The sequence below is a fragment of the Onychostoma macrolepis genome, chromosome 25 (genome assembly GCF_012432095.1).
Source record: "Onychostoma macrolepis isolate SWU-2019 chromosome 25, ASM1243209v1, whole genome shotgun sequence".
Lineage (NCBI taxonomy): Eukaryota > Metazoa > Chordata > Actinopteri > Cypriniformes > Cyprinidae > Onychostoma > Onychostoma macrolepis.
In genome coordinates this window covers 4401178-4420007 of record NC_081179.1, presented here as the reverse complement: position 1 = coordinate 4420007, position 18830 = coordinate 4401178, and the positions used below count along the sequence as shown (strand labels likewise).

The window sequence follows — 18830 nt, the reverse complement described above, 5'->3', positions numbered from 1 at the left end:
ATTAAAATGTCCAGTAGAGACTTATTTTCATTTTTAGATTCTCTTAAGCCTGATGACAGTATCTATCAAAGTTCTGTCTGATTTTACAGTTCCCTTATCGGGTCAATAATTGTGCAAATGTTTTCCTCTGTAACTATGTGGATACTCAAATGAATGCTTTATTGATCACGGTGTATGTGTGTTTTGGTCTTTCAAGCCCAGGGCATTCTGGGAAGTGTTTACCGTTTGATAATGTAATGGACTTCGCTCTATTATACTTTACTCTGGTGTGAATTAGAGCTTAATGATTAACACGCATAAGAACTCACATACAATGATCAGTTTCACATGCAGGGATGTAGAGAAACAGAGCATGTATGTATGTGTAGAGTGCAGAGGGAGGTAAAGAGAGATAGAGGGAGAGAGATATACATGGAGACGGAGGAAGGGATGTGTGGTATATTGTTGACTGTGATTAATGAGCTCTCGAGGGAGCGGTTTTAGTTTGGCAACCTCGGTGATGCCAAATGCTTCAGTTCACAATCATCAGTTCTTCATACAAAACCTTCATTAATAGCCAGTGACGAACAGAAAACACATCTAAAGCTTTTTCATAGTTCAGTTATACTGTGTTAAACTTTACTATGGTTGAGGTGCTTAACTGTGATACAACTACTGTAACAAACTAGTTTGGCGTCAAATTTGTAAATGTTTTTTAAAAGAAGTCTCTTCTCCTCACCTAGGCTGCATTTATTTAATAAAAATACAGTAAACTGTAATATTGTGAAATAATATTTCAATTTAAAATAACTGTTGAATTTATTCCTGTGATGCGAAGCTGAATGTTCTGCATTGATACTCCAGTCTTAAGTGTGACATGATCCTTCAGAAATCATTCTAATATGATGATTTGCTGCTGAAGAAAAATTATTATTATCGTATTGAAATCAATTAATGTTAATGGAAACTGTGGGACATTTTTATCAGGATTCTTTGATGAATAGAGAGTTCAAAAGGACAGTATCTATTTGTAAAAGAAATGTCATTTGATCGATTTAATGCATTCTTGCTGAATAAAAGATTTAATTTCTTTGAAAAAGCACTGACTTCATATTTTTGAACAGTGGTGTAAATAGTAGGGGTGTAACGATAAATCGATTAATCCAATGCATCGCAATTCTCTCTGAAATGCATTCTGAGCTGTATTAACAGCAGATGGCACTGCATGCTTTAGAAACAGCTTGCTTTCAGTTCCTTACACACGCACACCACTTGAACTTAAAATAATCATTCATAAAGTTCAAAAAGGTTGAAGCGAATTACAAGAGTGTTCACAGTGGGTTGTGTTTACATTAATCTTGCGTCATAAAAGCATAAAAGCAGAAGTGCAAGTACATTTAACCACTCAGTTGAACGCACAAGCAGTCTTCTTCGTGAGCATTTGAGAGTGCAGATAAAAACTAGCCTAGAGTGCCATCTGCTGTTAAACACTAAGTTCAGAATCGATTCAAGGGAGAATCCCAATGCATTAGGAAAATCACATAATCGATCCATTAATCGATTTATCGTTACACCCCTAGTAAATAGTACATATTTCTGAACAGTATAAATATGAATCTTCATTAATATTAATATCAGTTGCATGTAGAGCTGAACTATCAGCTTCATAAATATTTGAAGTTGAAATATTGACATCACATTGAACTATCAACTTCATAAACTGAGTTTTAGCCACTGGCTAATAAATTCTCAGATTTTACTCGCCAGTGTGTGAGTTGGAGGATAAGTATAAGTTTAGCACAGATATATTTTCACTCACCGAACACTCTCTAACCGAGCGCTTCAGAGTTTCACTCTCCGTCAAGCGATCTGTGCTTTTTTTCAGTTCATCTCAATGGATGCGCAACACACCTGTATTTGACGTACCGTAAACTCTAGTGTGAAGGTGCACACACACGCAAAGAAAAACAAAGTAAGACAGTCTTACATAATATGCAGAATTGATGCACTACATGTAAACAATAATCTTTTTTGTATTTTCCTGTCAAAATAACGGAGTTTCTTTGTAATTTTTCAGCTTTTAAGGACTGCCAGTTTCTCTGGTAGTGGGCGGAGCTAATGCGCAAACGACAATCTCATTGGCTGGCACTCACCAATTATCAGCCCTAATTTGATTTCAGCGAATCAGTTAGAGCGAATGCACACGACCTGATTAATATTCATGAACCCAGCAGCTCATTAATCCTTAGTGCGTTTTATATTGTTCTTATTAGTAGAATTCAAAAGTATTATTATTATTATTATCTTATCAGTCTTATTGTTAGTTTTTCCCTATATTTTTTTTTTACAGAAACACTAAATTGCCAAAAAAGCAGCACCACCAGCCCTAAGTTCAGTTACAATGACTAATATGCATTCATACATGGTTTTAATTTTAATTACTAAAGTTCTATCATTAAATGATACTTGATTATCATATATAATGCTTGACTGACTGATGTTAACAATGTACTTTCAGATATTTAAAAAGCTGTGCCATTTTACAAACATTATATATACAGTATTTTATATATATATATATATATATATATATATATATATATATATTAATTTACACACACACACACACATAAGTATATAGTATATAAGTCTGGCGAGTAAACTAAAAAATGTACTAGCCAATGGCGATTTTATTGCCAATGTGTCCGTAGAGGGTTGTTGTGTTAAGCTGGATTGTGTTTGGTTGTGTTTAAATAAGCTTTGAATTGTTCAACATGAGTTGAGATGAGTTGAACTGTGGCATTTTGAGTTGATTTAGTAGTGCTTAAAAGATTGAAACAAGCACGTGAAATTAATCTCTACATTGAACAAATATGAACTCATGACAAACTCAGCAGTAGTGGACAAGGAAAAAGGGTTGTGAGCTTGCAGAATTAACTCAATGTGAATTATTTCACAGTATAACAGGTGACAATACATGTTTAATGCTCTTCACAGAGCATGAGCACACATACACAAGTGGTCTGAACATGATCATTATTGAAAAAACATTTTTTAAAACAGTACAAAAAATGCGTTTCTCATTTGTTTGTTAAAATCACCTCCTTCTCTATTTTTTTGGCCAACAACAACACTCTCTCTCGTCCTCTGCTCCCCCACTCTCGTTCCCGTCAGTCAATCTTGCAGCCGTTATCAGCACTGGCCTGGCAGATTTAACGCAGGAGGATGGAAACATCTGGATCTTATTTAGTAAGATCATCCCTCTCCGTTTCTCTCTGCCCTGCTGGCACACTCATAAAACTATCCGAGCAGAGACCCCAACCGCTGCACCTCCAAACATTACATCAGTGCTGGTTTTTCCCTGCAGAGCAGAAGTTTCATCACTCATTTTTTTATTTTTATACTTAAAAAGTTAAGCACAGTTGCGATTACTCAAATGGCTTATGGCAAATGCTTCGACTCTTGGTTTATACCTGGTGTAAACATACACTGACAGGCTTATAAATAGATCAGTCTGAGTAAATTTACATCCACAGAATTTAACCATAACATTTCACAGGTGGATCAGGTGTCAAACCAGTTCATTGGTCACAATGACAGGTTCTTTTGGGATATTTTGTGAGTCAGGATTGTGTTGGCTTTCTGTAAATGGTGCCGTCTAGGTCGGGAAATCCACTGGGGCGGGATGTGAACCCTCTCTGGCTGTGGGAGGCTGATGGACCAGAGAGTTTTCCCAACACTAACACTGGAATTCTTCACATTCCGTCTTCGTTAGTGGCCTAATCTATCAAAGAGAGAGAGAGGGGTTTAGTGGGGGTCTCTACATACTCGACTACACCTCCACCTGACCTTGGGCTGATTCCCCTCATTCTCTCCATCCTTTGCTGCCTTGCTTTCTTTGTGTAATTTGTATATCTATACCTGTTGTTGAAACTTGGACTTCAGTGATTGCATACATTCTTTAATTACATTTATGCATTTACAGGACTTTTTATACAAAGCTACAGGCAAAAGAAGAACAAAACTACTATTATGTATATTATATATTTGTTGTATTTAAATTTTATTTACCCCAAAAGCATGCACATACCCTTTTTTACATTTATTATACAACGCATAAAGAGAAAGATTATGCAAAAGATTATGCAAGAAAAGGTGCTTTATTTGGCTTGAGTGTGCAGGGTCAGTCGGCCTGGGTGAGAGTGACCTATTGCAGGTGTTGCAATGGAGTGATTACAGCGATGGGTCATGTGGGGGAGATTTGGAGAGATTTGGGAAAGAGGTGGAGAAGGGGGGGCAGATGCATAGAGAGGTATGGATGGGAGGAGAGAGAAAAGCCAATTTCATGCACAATAATAGAAAACTTTCTTTGCAAGTGACCTTCCTTTTGGGGTTTTTACCATTTGTAGTGTGTCTATAACCTCCAAGACATTTATGTTTCCATGGACCTTATCTGTGATCCCACATGTCTGATTGACCACATGTCATCAATCTGGCTATTAAACAAGCAAACAAATGATCAGAAGTGTTGCAAGCAACTCGAAACTGTCTGCTTCTTTTGTTGGAGTCTGAATGAGAGATGTTGTGAAACTGTTATTTTATCACTGTAGAAACGGCGCGTAGGAACACGATACTCATCCTCCTCTCTCATTCTCTTCTTCTACCTTTCTCTGTCTCTCTCTCCCTCTATTTCCCTTGCAGGTCATGATATTAACAGCTCTTTGGAGCCAACAAACATTGACACAAGTATCCTGGAGGAATACATCAGCAAAGAGGACGACAGCACTGACATGTAAGAATCTGGAAACAGCTTGTACCACTCAGTACCTAATTTCTTCTGGTGATGTTCTTATTTTGATGATAATAAATCGTATTGGCTGTCAGCTAGTGATTTGTTTTTGGGGTTTTTTCTCGTCTAGTTGTTTCACAGAGGTCCACAGCATCCCGGGACCCCAGTATCCCTCGCCCCAGGCCGGGGCATCCTCTTCAGGGGGGGTAGGGTGTGGCGTGAGCCCTCCCATCCCCCTGCGCCAGGGCGCCATCCCGTCTCTGCCCCAGCCCTGCCAGAACTCCTACCCGCCTCCACCGCCGCTGGGCCACCTCAGACACAACTACCCCTGCCTGGGGCAACAGCAGAGCCAAACACCCCAACACCAACAGCCACAGCCACACGTCAAACCAGACCACCGCGGACAGTACGCACCGGGGTAAGAGAAAGAGACCGCCGAAAGAAGAAGCAAATATGGCAAAATATGTCAACAGATGGATTTTTTTCTATGCTATATATATATATATACAGTATATATATATATATATATATATATATATTTTTTTTTTTTTTTTTTTTTGACCACATGATCAAATGAGAAAACTCATTATTTTATGTGGTGGGGATTTTGTGAATTTATACAATGTTATTTGTATGGACACATACAGATTTTTAGAAAAAGAAAACATAAGCATGAAGGTCCACTCCTAAACCTAACTGTCAGTGGGTTATAAGCAGATCGTATGAAAACGTATCAATTCATAGAATAATTTTATATATATTATTTTACAACAAATTTGCATGATGTTATTCCAAGTAATTAAAGCAAATAAAAACTACACATATTTATTATTATTGTATTATTAATATTCAATTATTTCAATTTAGATTACAGTTTGATTGTTTAAAATAGTTATAATGATTTATTTATTCATTTATATAATTTTAATTCATCTTGCAGCCGGATAGGAAGTTTGCTGAAGGCTCTAAGAGAAAGAGGCCGCAAAAACATACAAATTCATATGTATTAGACACCAATTCACGATAGCATAAAATAGTTATAAATTGCCATGGGCACAATAGCACATTTTCATCAAAATAAGAATCATAGTACAGTATGTCAAATTTGAGTGGAATAGTTTCAAACAGATCATGAAAAAACTACTTTTTGTGGCGATTTATACATAAAGTGTATGATTTTTAGAAAAAGCGTAAGCATGAACATCCACCCTTAAATCTAACCATCAGTGGGGCTTAAGTGGATCATATGAAAAGATACAAATTCATACAAATTAGCCACCAATTCACAATAATGTAAAATAGTTACAAATTGCCGTGAACACAATAATGCAGTTTCAGAATCATAGTACGTCAAATCTGAGTGACATCTCAGGGGACTGGTCATGAAAGTAATGCGAAACCTAACTATTTTTCGAGGTGGTAATTTTGTATGAATTTGTATGATGTGATTTTTACGGTACTAAAACGTATGGTATTTAAAAAAAAGTATGTCCACCCCTAAACCTATTTGTCAGTGGGCCATAAGCAGACTGTGCGAAAATCTACCAATTCATATGAATTAGCCACTAATTCGCGATAATGTGAAATAGTTACGAATCACTATGAGCTTGTGCTGATACATTCCATATACGTAATAACGCGTTTCATCACAATTTCAGAATCATAGTACGTCAAATAGTAAGCCACACCCCTTTGATATGCCCCGCCTCTTCATTCCATATGACCTAAGATAACCCTCCGCAGCTCAGATAAAGGCTGAGTAAGACAGACGGAGGAGTGAACTGGGAATAACACTGAGACACAACGGGTCAAACCTGATAACCTGTAAGGAGTTTTGCAATCACTAATGCTGTTTTATAATGTTGACCAAAAGGAGGCAGCAGGTATGCTGTTAGTGAGCTTTCTGATGGGTTTCTAACTAAAACATGAGTCTTGTTGAAGAGAGCTGTACTGTTACATCAAATCACATAGCAACACATTAAAACCCACTCAGAGCCCCTTGGAATTGCATACCAACTACAAAACCCTGACAGTCACTCCTGTTGTCATGTATTTAGTGTGTTTAATGTTATTGTTGTTGCAGAACGCTACCCGAGTCCCCTCCTGACTCCAGTTCAGAGCCATATTCACCCCAGCAAGCCAACGGTAAGTTCAGTCCACCCAAATGGTTTAATGTGAATCGAATTTCTTAAATAATCAAGACTGCAAGTTATTTTAAATATATAGTCGATAAATGTGGACATAAACAATTATTTACAGGCAGACAATGAAGAATACCTTATGACGCATAAATGTAGACATCAAAATTGAATAAAATATTAAATGTAACTTGATATGTGCTTATTAATTTTCCACCTTAGATCCCCACATGCTCAGGACAATGACGCCCGAGAACATGTGTCACATGACCAGTCCTCCGCCTCTCCCCACACACCCCCACTATCCCAGCATGCACCGGGACATGTACCTTAAGCCAGAGCCGATGATTTCGCAGTATCCAATTGGTCCAGGAAGCGGCGGGGGTGGAGACATCCAACAGAGTCAGATGCTACATCAACTACTGCAACATCCACAAGGACCTGAGTAAGAGAGGGAGAAACAGAGAAATTTTTTTTGCTCATTTTATTAAGAGATTTAAGTAATGTGAATTTTTAATACATTTATATATATATATATATATATATATATATATATATATATATATATTTACACACTAGGGATGTGCGCTACGACTAATTTGACTGTCGTTTAAACGGAAGTTTTGTATCCGACTAGTCGACTAGTCTAAAAGCTAGAAACCCCCAAAAAATGGCAAAAGAAAAAAAAACTGTGCGTGTATAACAGCCTACACTTGAAATACTTGATCTTTGCATCACACTGTTAAATCCCTCAATGAAATCTGCTAAAAATAGGTCACGATTATGCCGTATGCTTGCCTCACGTTATCATCATTTAATTTTAGGCGGTCGTTAAACAGAAAATAAGGAAGAGCATACACTCAACATAAACCAGTGCATAGCTTATTCATTCAGATCAGCTGGAGCAATGCAGAAATGGAAAATAGACTGACAGAATTCTTCATTTTCGTATTACGTTAGCCAACATATTAAAACACAAGTCAAAAACAATAGGAAAGTTTATCAAGGAATAGCATTAAAACGGCTTTTAAAAATGTACTTCATGTTGGCTATATTGTTTAAAAACAAAACAATGCTCGTTTTACTTACTCAGACCATTCGCATTTGTTCAGTGAATTTAACATGTTAACGTGGTCTGGTGAAAGACGGGACTAGAGGCGATTCTGCTCTTGAAAAAAAACCCGCGCTCGGCAGGAACTGAAGTCACAGGCACGCAGAGAGATAACTACAAGCAAGCAGACAGTTTCGAAAAGAGCCTGGAAATCCCGCACCACCACCGAAGTGGGTCTTAGAGGAATAGACAGTGCGGATGGGATCGCGGACCGCAGCGGCAGGTTGTAGTGTATGACATGATTGACAGTTGCTGGCTTTGGCTAGCCTCCAAGCTAACGCATACGTGCCTGTATTGAATATGATTGCACATCGCTCCAGTAGAGTTATTGTAAGCCAATTTCACATTACACAGTTTACACAAAACTTTTCCGTTTCCTTCTAATTCAAAATAATCCCACACCTTGCTGGTTCTTCGCTGGTCATTCCGAGCTTGCCGCAACTGACATGAAGAAAACGCATGCGAGGTCTGAGGTAAAAATGTAGTTTCCACCCAGATACACTTTTAAAAATATTTATATATTTAAATATTTTGATATTTATTATTTTTCAAAAGTTTTATTTTAGCTTGTTGTTAAAATGTTTTAAATGTAACGTTAAAATTATGGTAATTTTTTTCTCTCGTGTAATCGACTATTGATTTCAGTGTCGACTAGCAGGAGCTGTACCGTTTAGTCGACTAGACCCGCACATTCCTAATACACACAACATTTTTGCATGATGTTATTTCAAGTAATTAAAACAAATAAAAACAAAAAATACTTAGCATTCATCGTTCATTTTTAGTTTAGTTTAGTTTAGATTATTCATTATCACATTCAGCAGTACTATTACAATCTCAAAAACCCCTAGTGGTTCATACACGCCAAGTGAACAGATATTATTTATTATTTAAATTTACATCTTGATTTTTTTTTAGAGTTTTAGTATAGATTAGAGTTAGATTATTTAAATATATATACTTATATATATATATACTTTTTGCTTCCACTTTGGATGTTTGCTAAAGCCCTGTAGTGGGCCCCAGCGCCCTGTTATTTTATTTTATTTTTTTTATTTATTTTTTTATTATTTTATTTTATTTTATTTTTTTTATTTGTACTAATACAATCTAACAAAACCCATTTGGTTAATAACCTTTAGGTGAAGAAGTATTATTTCAATTTACATCTTGTTTTATTTGTTTTTTAGCATTTTAATTTAGTTAGATTATTTCAATATATTAATAATAATTTAGTAATTTAAATATTTTTAAGCCATCTTGCAGCCCGCAATCTCAAAAAGCCCTAGTGGTTTGTTAACTTTGTTAAATGTGAAAAAACACTATTTCAGTCTTGACTTTGTGTTTTTTTTTTTTTATCATTTTAATTTAGAGTATTAATAATAAATAATTAATTTAAATAGTTTTAAGTTATCTTGCAGCCTCTTTGGAAGTTTGCTGAGGGCCCTAGAAGGCCCCGGCCTCCAGGTTGAGAACAACTGCTGTAGAGGTAGAGATGGACCAGCAGTGTCAAAGATCTAAATTTTCCACATCAACAAATGAATGCTCTGTGTTTCTCCAGTGGGATTCCCATACATCCGGCAAAGAAGAGAAAACATTCAGACTCTCCCAACAGTACTCTTAACTCTCAGATCCTCACAGGCATCATCAAACAAGAGCCAGGTACACACACACACACACAGGTACCTGAACACAACTGCATTTTCAGCACTACATGACTATATGCATTTGTGCTTTCACAGGTTTGATGCAGGATGCAGAAAACTCATACCTGGATCCAAACTACCAGTGCATAAAGTGGCAGCCGCACCAGCAGAACAAGTGGACTACATTATACGACTCCAGTGGAAAAGAACTGTGGGTGCTGCTCTGGTCTTACACACCTCTGCATTTAGATTTACGACAGCAATGAGAAATGCATCGAGGGCGAGAGAGTGTGTTTGGGATTTAATGGGGTATAAGGACGTATCAGGCTGTACTAAAAAAGACAGAAGAGAGAGAGATAGATGGCAGAGGCCAGAGAATTCCTATGAGGTGAGCAGTGTGTAGGAGTGAGAGCAAGAGCAGAGATCTGGCTTATAAAAGAGAGGAATGAGGATGAACAGAGAGAGAATGATCAGGCAGAAATGTACTACAAAATAGTCCTGATGGTGATTTTGATTGAATTGATTTAATTAATAATTCATTATAATTATTAAATGTAATTAATAATTATTTATAAAATAATTCTAATTTATAATTAGGAATATTAATTATGATATATATGAATAATTATTCATAAAATGTATAAAATTAATAAAAACTTTTATAAAATTATTTATAAAAGTAACATTTTAATTATTATAAAAACAGATATAGTTATTATATACGATTATAAACAATTGCAATTTTTATAGTATAGAAAATCAATGACATCAATATTCATTGCTAAACCTAAATATTAATAAATACTTTTCCTAAAACTTAAAACTTTCTAAAAAAAAATGTATGTACCCACTACACTTTTAAATTACATTGATTGAATGTAATCAAATACATTTATTTAATAATTATTTAAAAAATTAAACAAACAATTAATCATTATTAGTTCAAATAATTAACATAAATTTTGAATATTATATAATTTAATATAACATTATAAATACAATATATTTAAAGAAAACATAACCAGAAATAGATTTTGAGATTGAGTTTTTTGGCAGTAATCTTAAAAAATTATAATCTATATAATTTATTTATAAAAAATGTATAATTTACATATTTGAATCTTTCTATGATTTTTTTTCTCTCTCTCAATTACTTGTCAAAGCTAGCGACAATGTTGATACTTGTAAATTTATCTGCTCTCTATTTTTAGTGTCACTTTCCGTATCACCCTTGCTTTAAAACTAAAATACCTATGTGATTATTTATTATTATTATTATTTACTATTTTTATTCCATTGTTATTATTATTTGAACTTGCCTATGTCACATTGAGCAAAAGTCTGTTTTGACCTCCCTTGCCTCTACCCGGTTAACTGTTAAATTCAATCTGAAGGAGATGTTTTTTTGTTGATGTTGTTGTTGTTGTCCCCCCTTCATATATATATATGAAGAGTTTATTTAAAAACAGACTCCTAGTCAACCTAGTCAAAATAACCCAACAGCAGTTTGATTGAGATTAATTGGAATGCACAATGAAAAAACATGATTTCTGAGAATTGTTAAAAATGGAGTTATCTGTTTTTGCAAATTAACTCTTCATATATATGTATATATATATATATATATATATATATATATATATATATATATATATATATATAATTTACTTTATTTAAGATATTTTTCCTTAAGTTATAATTAACAAAGACATTTAACATCCTCTCTTCCTCATGCCGTTTTCATCCTCATTTTCTCTTTCTGCCTCTCCAGTCCGATGCCTACATATAGGGTGGACGCAGATAAGGGTTTTAATTTCTCCTTGGCTGATGATGCATTTGTGTGTCAGAAGAAGAACCACTTCCAGGTGACCGTGTACATCGGGATGCCAGGAGATCCCAATTATGTCAAGACCAGCGAGGGGCTACAGCCCATTGAATGCTTTTACCTGAAACTCAATGGGGTCAAGGTGATCCAAACAACCAGAACACATGTCATACTACTACTGTCTCTTGTCTGTTCTAGCATGTATTTATCTGTGTGTCTTCCAGTTGGAAGCGATGAATCAGTCCATTAATGTGGAACAGTCACAGTCTGACCGGAGCAAAAGACCCTTTAAACCAGTATTGTAAGTTTTACATCACATTTACTAGGGGTGGCACGGTACACAGATGTCACGGTTCGGTACGTACCTCGGTTCGGGGGTCACGGTTCGATACGATTTCGGTACAACAGGGGGGAAAAAAATCTACTATGCTCTGTTTCTTTTCATTTATTTTGAACAGACAGTAGTGCAAATTAAAAAAAATTTCCATCTAGATGTGAAAATACTAAATATTATTACGTTATATATATATATATATATATATATAAAATCTGTTTTGTTTTCATTGTGAGTGTACACAAATAAAAGCAGACCTTTATACAGTGATTATTAATAAGACAATAAGTGTTTACAGTTGATTCTGCTGATATAAGGAAACAGTTGAAGTGATCGCGCCGGAGCGCACACACACACACACACACACACATCAGTTCCAGCATTGCTAACTTGACAGCGCAGTTGGTACTTTATCAAAATAAAATACAGTGAGCCAAACATCAGCGTGCTCGCCTCTGCTCTGTGTCACCGTTGGAACGCGACTGAAGTACAAAGCCTATCATTTACATAATAAATAATAGTTTAGCATTCAGATACGTTACATCGCAAATATGGAAATATTATGTAATATTTTGATTTGTGCTGAATGAGAGAGGTAGGATACATGAGCACAAAGCTCCATTTCGCAAACAGTTGAGTGCGCAAGCCTTTAAAGTATACTCCTTGCGTTCAGAATCAGCACATGGTCACTGTCTGGGGGCTTTGTTTTCAAGCGCGCAACTCATGGCATTCGCTGTTCTTCTGCTGGTGGTTATCAAACAGCGCTGCATTGCTGCGGGCGCCCCCTTCTGGATTGGGGGTGAATTGCCTGTATTCGTCGTAAGGCTTCATGCACCGAACCGAGACGCCCGTACCGTGACGGTTCGGGACGAATACATGTACCGTGCCACCCCTAACATTTACTAATATTATGTATTACGAGTGGAGAGGATTTGAGTTGGCCTGTGACATAAATGTTAACTATATGTTTTACAGAGTGACATTGCCGCCAGAGCAGGTGACCAAAGTAACGGTGGGTCGTCTCCACTTCAGCGAGACCACAGCCAATAACATGAGAAAGAAAGGCAAACCGAACCCTGACCAGAGGTACAAAATATAACCATGACAAAGTAAACCTGACCAGGTTTATTAACCACTTTTATTGTCTTTTGACAACATCTGTGTCACTCTCCAAGATCTAGATTTGGAGAAATGTAGCATTACATCACTTGCTCACCAATGGATCCTCTGCAGTGAACGGGTGCCGCCAGAATGAGAGTCCAAACAGCTGATAAAACATCACAATAATCCACAAGTAATCCACACCACTCCAGTCCATTAATTAACAGCTTGTAAAGAGAAAAGCTGTGCGTTTGTAAGAAAATACGAGTCCTATATCCATAGTATTGCTGTTTCCAGTGAAAAAGTAATCTCACCTTAATCAGGAGAGAAATATGCAAGCACCGTTTGCAAGCAAAAACAGTCCAAAATTGTTCCAAACAAAATACTGTATGTTGGTGTATTTTGATGTGAGAGGATAAAAAGATAAGGACTTTTTCACTGGAGGAAGTGTTATTATGGATTATGGACCCTTATTTTGGCCAGAAGCAAAAAGTCTTAATGATGACTTACAAACATGCAGCTTTTCACTTCACAAGATGTTAACTGATGGACTGGAGTGGTGTGGATTACTTGTGGATTATTGTGATGTTTTTATCAGATGTTTGGACTCTCATTCTGACGGCACCCATTCACTGCAGAGGATCCATTGGTGAGCATGTGATATAATGTTACATTTCTCCAAATACCGCCAATACTGTCCACAGATATTACATAATATCAAAATAACAGAGTATTCCTCTAAAACTCTTAGGATTGTTCTTTAAAAACACTTACGTTTGTATTTTGTGTAGGTACTTCATGCTGGTAGTAGCTCTTCAGGCTCACAGTCACAGTCAGAGCTTCACAGTGGCGGCTCAAGTCTCCGAGAGGATCATCGTCAGGGTAACCGCTGTCAGTCTGGTCGTGTCTGACCGACCTCCTCCAATCACAACCTGTTTCTGTGTCAATGATCCACCTCTGACCAATCACTATTACTGTTACAGTCTAATGATTATGCTGCTGAATTTGTTTGCATTTACTTTTGACTACTTTCAATGGGATTAGATTTTGTAATGCCATTTTTGACTTTTATTCTTATTGAGAAATCATAAAACTTAATTATTTGTAAAATATTTATTTGAAGTTTTATGTGTAAATCTATTTAAAAGTCAACTGAATTTGCAGTAACAACTTCCCTTCCCAGCCAATTACTTAAGTTATTGTACTATTACTTAGTTCTTTGTTTTCTTACTTTCTTTCTTTCTTTCTTTCTTTCTCTGTCTCTCAGGCATCTAACCCGGGTCAATTTGAGAGTGACAGTGAAGTGTTGTGGCAGAGAGGGCAGATGCCGGACTCTGTGTACCATCACGGCCGGGTTGGCATTAATACGGACCGGCCGGATGAGGCTATGGTTGTACACGGCAATGTGAAGATCATGGGTTCCCTTGTGCATCCTTCCGATATTAGAGCCAAGGAAAATGTGAAGGAGGTAACTTACCTTTTTGCCAATTAGATTTAGATTTAGATTTAGTCATTTAGCAGACGCTTTTATCCAAAGCGACTTACAAATGAAGACAATGGAAACAATCAAAATCAGCAAAAGAGCAATGATATGCAAGTGCTGTGACAAGTCTCAGTTAGCCTAACGCAGTACACGTAGCAAGGTTTTTTTTTATATATAATAAATAAAAAGAAAACAGTAGAAAAACAATAGAGCAAGCTAGTGTTAGAGGCCTTTTTTTGCTTTTTGTTAATTGTATAATAAATAAAAAGAAAACAAATAGAATACAAAAAATTTTTTTTTAAAGAAAACAAGCAGTTAGTAAATTAATAGAGTGCAAGTCTAAAAGGGGCAAGTTTTATTTTTTATTTTTTTAAGAACATTTATCAACCATGCAAACATTTTTTAATAGTCCTGAACTATTTCAATGTTTCCATGTTAATAGAATCATTTAACTGTTTGTATTTGCAAACAGTCCACAAATATATTTCATACCTTCTCTCTCTTTCTTCAGGTGGACACCACTGATAACCTGAGGCGGATTTCCCAAATGAGGCTGGTGCATTATCAGTATAAGCCTGAGTTTGCAGCCACAGTGGGCATTGATGCCACTTCTGAGACTGGTACTGTCTCCACAGATCAATCCCAGTATAAATTCCCAATTGGGGTCATATTTCTCCCCAAAATTAAAAAAAAAAATATATATATTTTGCATTAAGAAAATGGAGCAGATGTATAGGGCTATGAAAATCATCAACTATTATAATTTTGTATCGACGGTAATAAGAATTTGTGTTGGTGAAAATATGTTTAAGTGTCATGAAAATAATATTACAATGCAAAAAAAATCATAATGTTACTAAATCGCATGCTAAATTAGTGTTATTTTACTACTATTTATGTATATTTATTACTATTTTGAATTAGATTTTTATTTTTATATTTTCAGTTTTCATTTTAATTTTAGTTGAAGTTAGTTTATTAGTTAATATTTCTATTTGGGTTTAATTTATTTTTATTTTAGTTTTAGTAATTTTAGTACTTAAACTTATTTATTTCAGTTTGATGCTTAGGCAACATTTTTCATCTAATACTCATATTTTAGTATATGCCAGCATTTTGTCAATTATCAAAAATATTTTCTATAGTTTTAGTTATTTAGTTTAGCAATAACAACGCTGCGCTAAAATTATTCCTTATTTTCTCCTTTTGATTATGAGTGTGACCCGTACATTTCTTTGTGAGATTTATTCATAAATGATCATTCCGTTACAATCACTATGTAGTAGGTAGGACTGTAATACTAGTGCTTAACAGAAACTTAGTGTGTCCAGTTAACAGGTTGTGTGTGGTTGTCAGGGGTGATCGCTCAGGAGGTCCAGCAGATTCTGCCGGAGGCTGTGAAGGAGGGAGGAGACGTGGTGTGTGCTAACGGAGAGACCATCCCTAATCTACTGGTGGTCAATAAAGTATGAGCACACAAACACATTCTTACAGATGCCCACACAGTCTCTCTGCCTCTCTCTCATGTGTGTGTTTGATTCTGTAGGACCGGATCTTTATGGAGAATGTGGGAGCGGTGAAGGAACTCTGCAAACTCACTGATAATCTGGAGACTCGCATTGACGAGCTCGAACGCTGGAGCCGAAAACTCGCCAAACTGCGCCGGCTAGACAGCATGAAGAGCACCGTCAGCGGAGGCACAGTCAGGTGTGTCTTTATGAAGCTGTGCACTCACACATGCATCTGTTTGAGTAAATTCAAAGTGAAGAAGTCTGAAGAAACATGGTCTTTTTTCTAGTCAATCAGGAAGCTACTTTAGCAGAACAGGAAGTGGCCCACTCAAGAAAAAAACAGCTAAGCCAGGAAGCAAGGTAAGTCTTCCTCTTAAAAAAAAATGCATATATTAAAAACAATAATGGAATGGAATGAGATGTGATGTTACAGTCTCATTACAGGTAAGAAAAACAAAAGAAAAACTGGTTTTCGAGAAAATAGTTCTCAGAATTATACTTGAATAAATAATATGATGTATATTGTGTTATTAAAGTCCACTAATGTGATGCAAAAGAATCATATTGGATATTAACAAATCACATAGAATGCAATACAATAATGTAGGACGAGATAGAATCATATGAAATGGATATGAATCATTGGATGAGATGGGAAAGAATGACGTGAAACATGATAGAACCATATGGAATGGGATGGGATAGAATTATATGGAATAGAATCATATTGGATAAGAGAGAATCATATGGCATAGAATATACTCATATGAAATGGAGTATAATCATATTGGATTGGGATAGAATCATATGGAAAGGAGTAGAATTATATACTGTAGGATGGGACAAAAATGATATTGAATAGAATAGAATCATAAAAGATAGGATATAAATTTTATGGAATGGAGTAGAATCATACCGGATGAGATGGAATCCTTTGGAATGGAGTAGAAACATATGGGATGCAATAGAATCATATGGAGTGAAATAGAATCATATTGGATGGGATAGACTCATATGGAATGGAATAGAATCATTTTGGATGGGATAGAATCATATGGAATACACTAGAATCATACTGGATGGGATTGAATCCTATGGAATAGAGTAGAATCATATTGGATGGGATAGACTCATATGTAATGGAATAGAATCATGGAATTGAGTACAATCATATTTGATGGGATAGACTCATATGTAATGGAATAGAATCATGGAATTGAGTACAATCATATTTGATGGGATAGAATCCTATGGAATAGAGTAGAGTCATTGTATGCGATAGAATCATATGGAATGCAGTAGAATAATTTTGGATGGGATAGATTAATTTAGGATGGAATAGACTCATGTGGAATGGAATAGAATCATATGGAATGGAATCTTATAAGAAGGGATAGAATCATGTGGAATGGAATGGAATAGAATCAGATGGAATGGGATAGATTCATAAAACAGGATAGATACAAACATAAAGAATGGGATTGCACAGAATCAGTGGTACATGATGAGATGGAGTGTAATGGATTAGAATAATTTGGACTGGGATGCCAGCAGCCATATAACCCTGTAGCCCAAGACTGGTCACCCACTGAAGCTAAGCAGGGTTGAGCCTGGTCAGTACCTGGATGGGAGACCTCCGCTGAAAACTAGGTTGCTGCTGGAAGAGGTGTTAGTGAGGTCAGCAGGGGGTGCTCACACTGTAGTCTGTGTGGGTCCTAACACCCCAGTATAGTGACGGGGACACTATACTGTAAAAAGCAGTCTCGTCCTTCGGATGAGACGTTAAACTGAGGTCCTGACTCTCTGTGGTCTTTAAAAATCCCAGGATGTCCTTTGAAAAAGAGTAGGGGTGTTACCCCGGCATCAGTGGGGATTTTTTTAAGCTCGAGTGGAGCTCGGCTTCCCCTATAATGTCAAAAAATTAATGGTCAAATATGTACTATTGTGTTAACATTTTATTGACTAAAAATGCGTTACAACACGTTCATCTCGAAGACGAGTTCGTTCAGAATCAGCTACATATAGCAGATCGACTGACTCGATTTCCTTCTCATGCACTCCCGTAGCGTCACAGTGTATTTCCCTGTTGAAGCCTAGCGTCCATTGACTTCAATGGGGCTGCTTTGAACAGTTTTTTTCAGTGCTTCGAAACTAGACGGTCATTGGATAAATGCTGTGTTTATGTCCCGCCCACAGACGCTCAGCGTCTCTGGGGGTGAATGGAGGAGTGGGCTTTTGATTGACAGCGATTTTGTACTATACAAGTCGCTGACGCTGAAGCTATTCGAGCTCAGTCCCATCGCGGCTTTGCACTTGGTTCTTATCAATCATTATATATTTTTTTTATTCATTTATAATGTTATGTTTTAATATACATGCTGCTAACTCGGAAATTTCAAGATACGCGAGAAAAAAATGCTCCTGACACTTAGGCAATACGACACGAGCAAGAGTGCTGTTTTTGTTTCGTTTGTGTTCGAATCCAAATCCGCGTTGATTTGGGCGAATCACTGATTCACTGAGCCATTCATAAAAACAGTCATTAGATTCGCTCCTGAAGGATTCAGCCGTTTTGAAGAATCGTTTGAATGACTCAGTGATTCAATCACAAACTTCTGCCACCTGCTGGCCGTTTTTAAGTTTCCCGTCTAAAAGTAGGCATATTACATTATTTTCCAACATATTTCTATATTCAGAATTTAGTATTTAAAACATTAATCTCATAACATTATTTATGTAATTATAAATACAGTCTAAATTAATAAATGCCACATCTAAATGTCACTTCATGCAGCTTCTGTGCAGTGCTAAGATGAGTTTTGTTTAGATCATTTCATGGATAACAATAGCTAGTCATTCATTCACATTAATTAAGTATTCAGAGAATAATATTGTCTGTTTTCACTTACATCT

The 18830-nt window shown here is 36.2% G+C and overlaps 1 protein-coding gene across 7 annotated transcripts in view; it reads left to right on the top strand.

Moving 5' to 3' along the window:
- myrf (myelin regulatory factor) overlaps positions 1-18830 on the top strand; it is a 45791-nt gene that overhangs the window by 14640 nt on the left and 12321 nt on the right. For 6 of the 7 annotated variants that reach the window (XM_058767300.1, XM_058767299.1, XM_058767298.1 and 3 more), the window contains exons 2-16: positions 4681-4771; positions 4899-5186; positions 6852-6913; positions 7129-7351; positions 9579-9679; positions 9760-9874; positions 11435-11630; positions 11713-11789; positions 12798-12908; positions 13715-13814; positions 14191-14391; positions 14918-15026; positions 15763-15872; positions 15953-16113; positions 16205-16277. In XM_058767300.1, coding sequence (XP_058623283.1) covers positions 4681-4771; positions 4899-5186; positions 6852-6913; positions 7129-7351; positions 9579-9679; positions 9760-9874; positions 11435-11630; positions 11713-11789; positions 12798-12908; positions 13715-13814; positions 14191-14391; positions 14918-15026; positions 15763-15872; positions 15953-16113; positions 16205-16277 — 2018 coding nt within the window. The remainder of the gene's footprint in view (positions 1-4680; positions 4772-4898; positions 5187-6851; positions 6914-7128; positions 7352-9578; positions 9680-9759; positions 9875-11434; positions 11631-11712; positions 11790-12797; positions 12909-13714; positions 13815-14190; positions 14392-14917; positions 15027-15762; positions 15873-15952; positions 16114-16204; positions 16278-18830) is intronic. The other variant, XM_058767295.1, reaches the window with a different exon arrangement.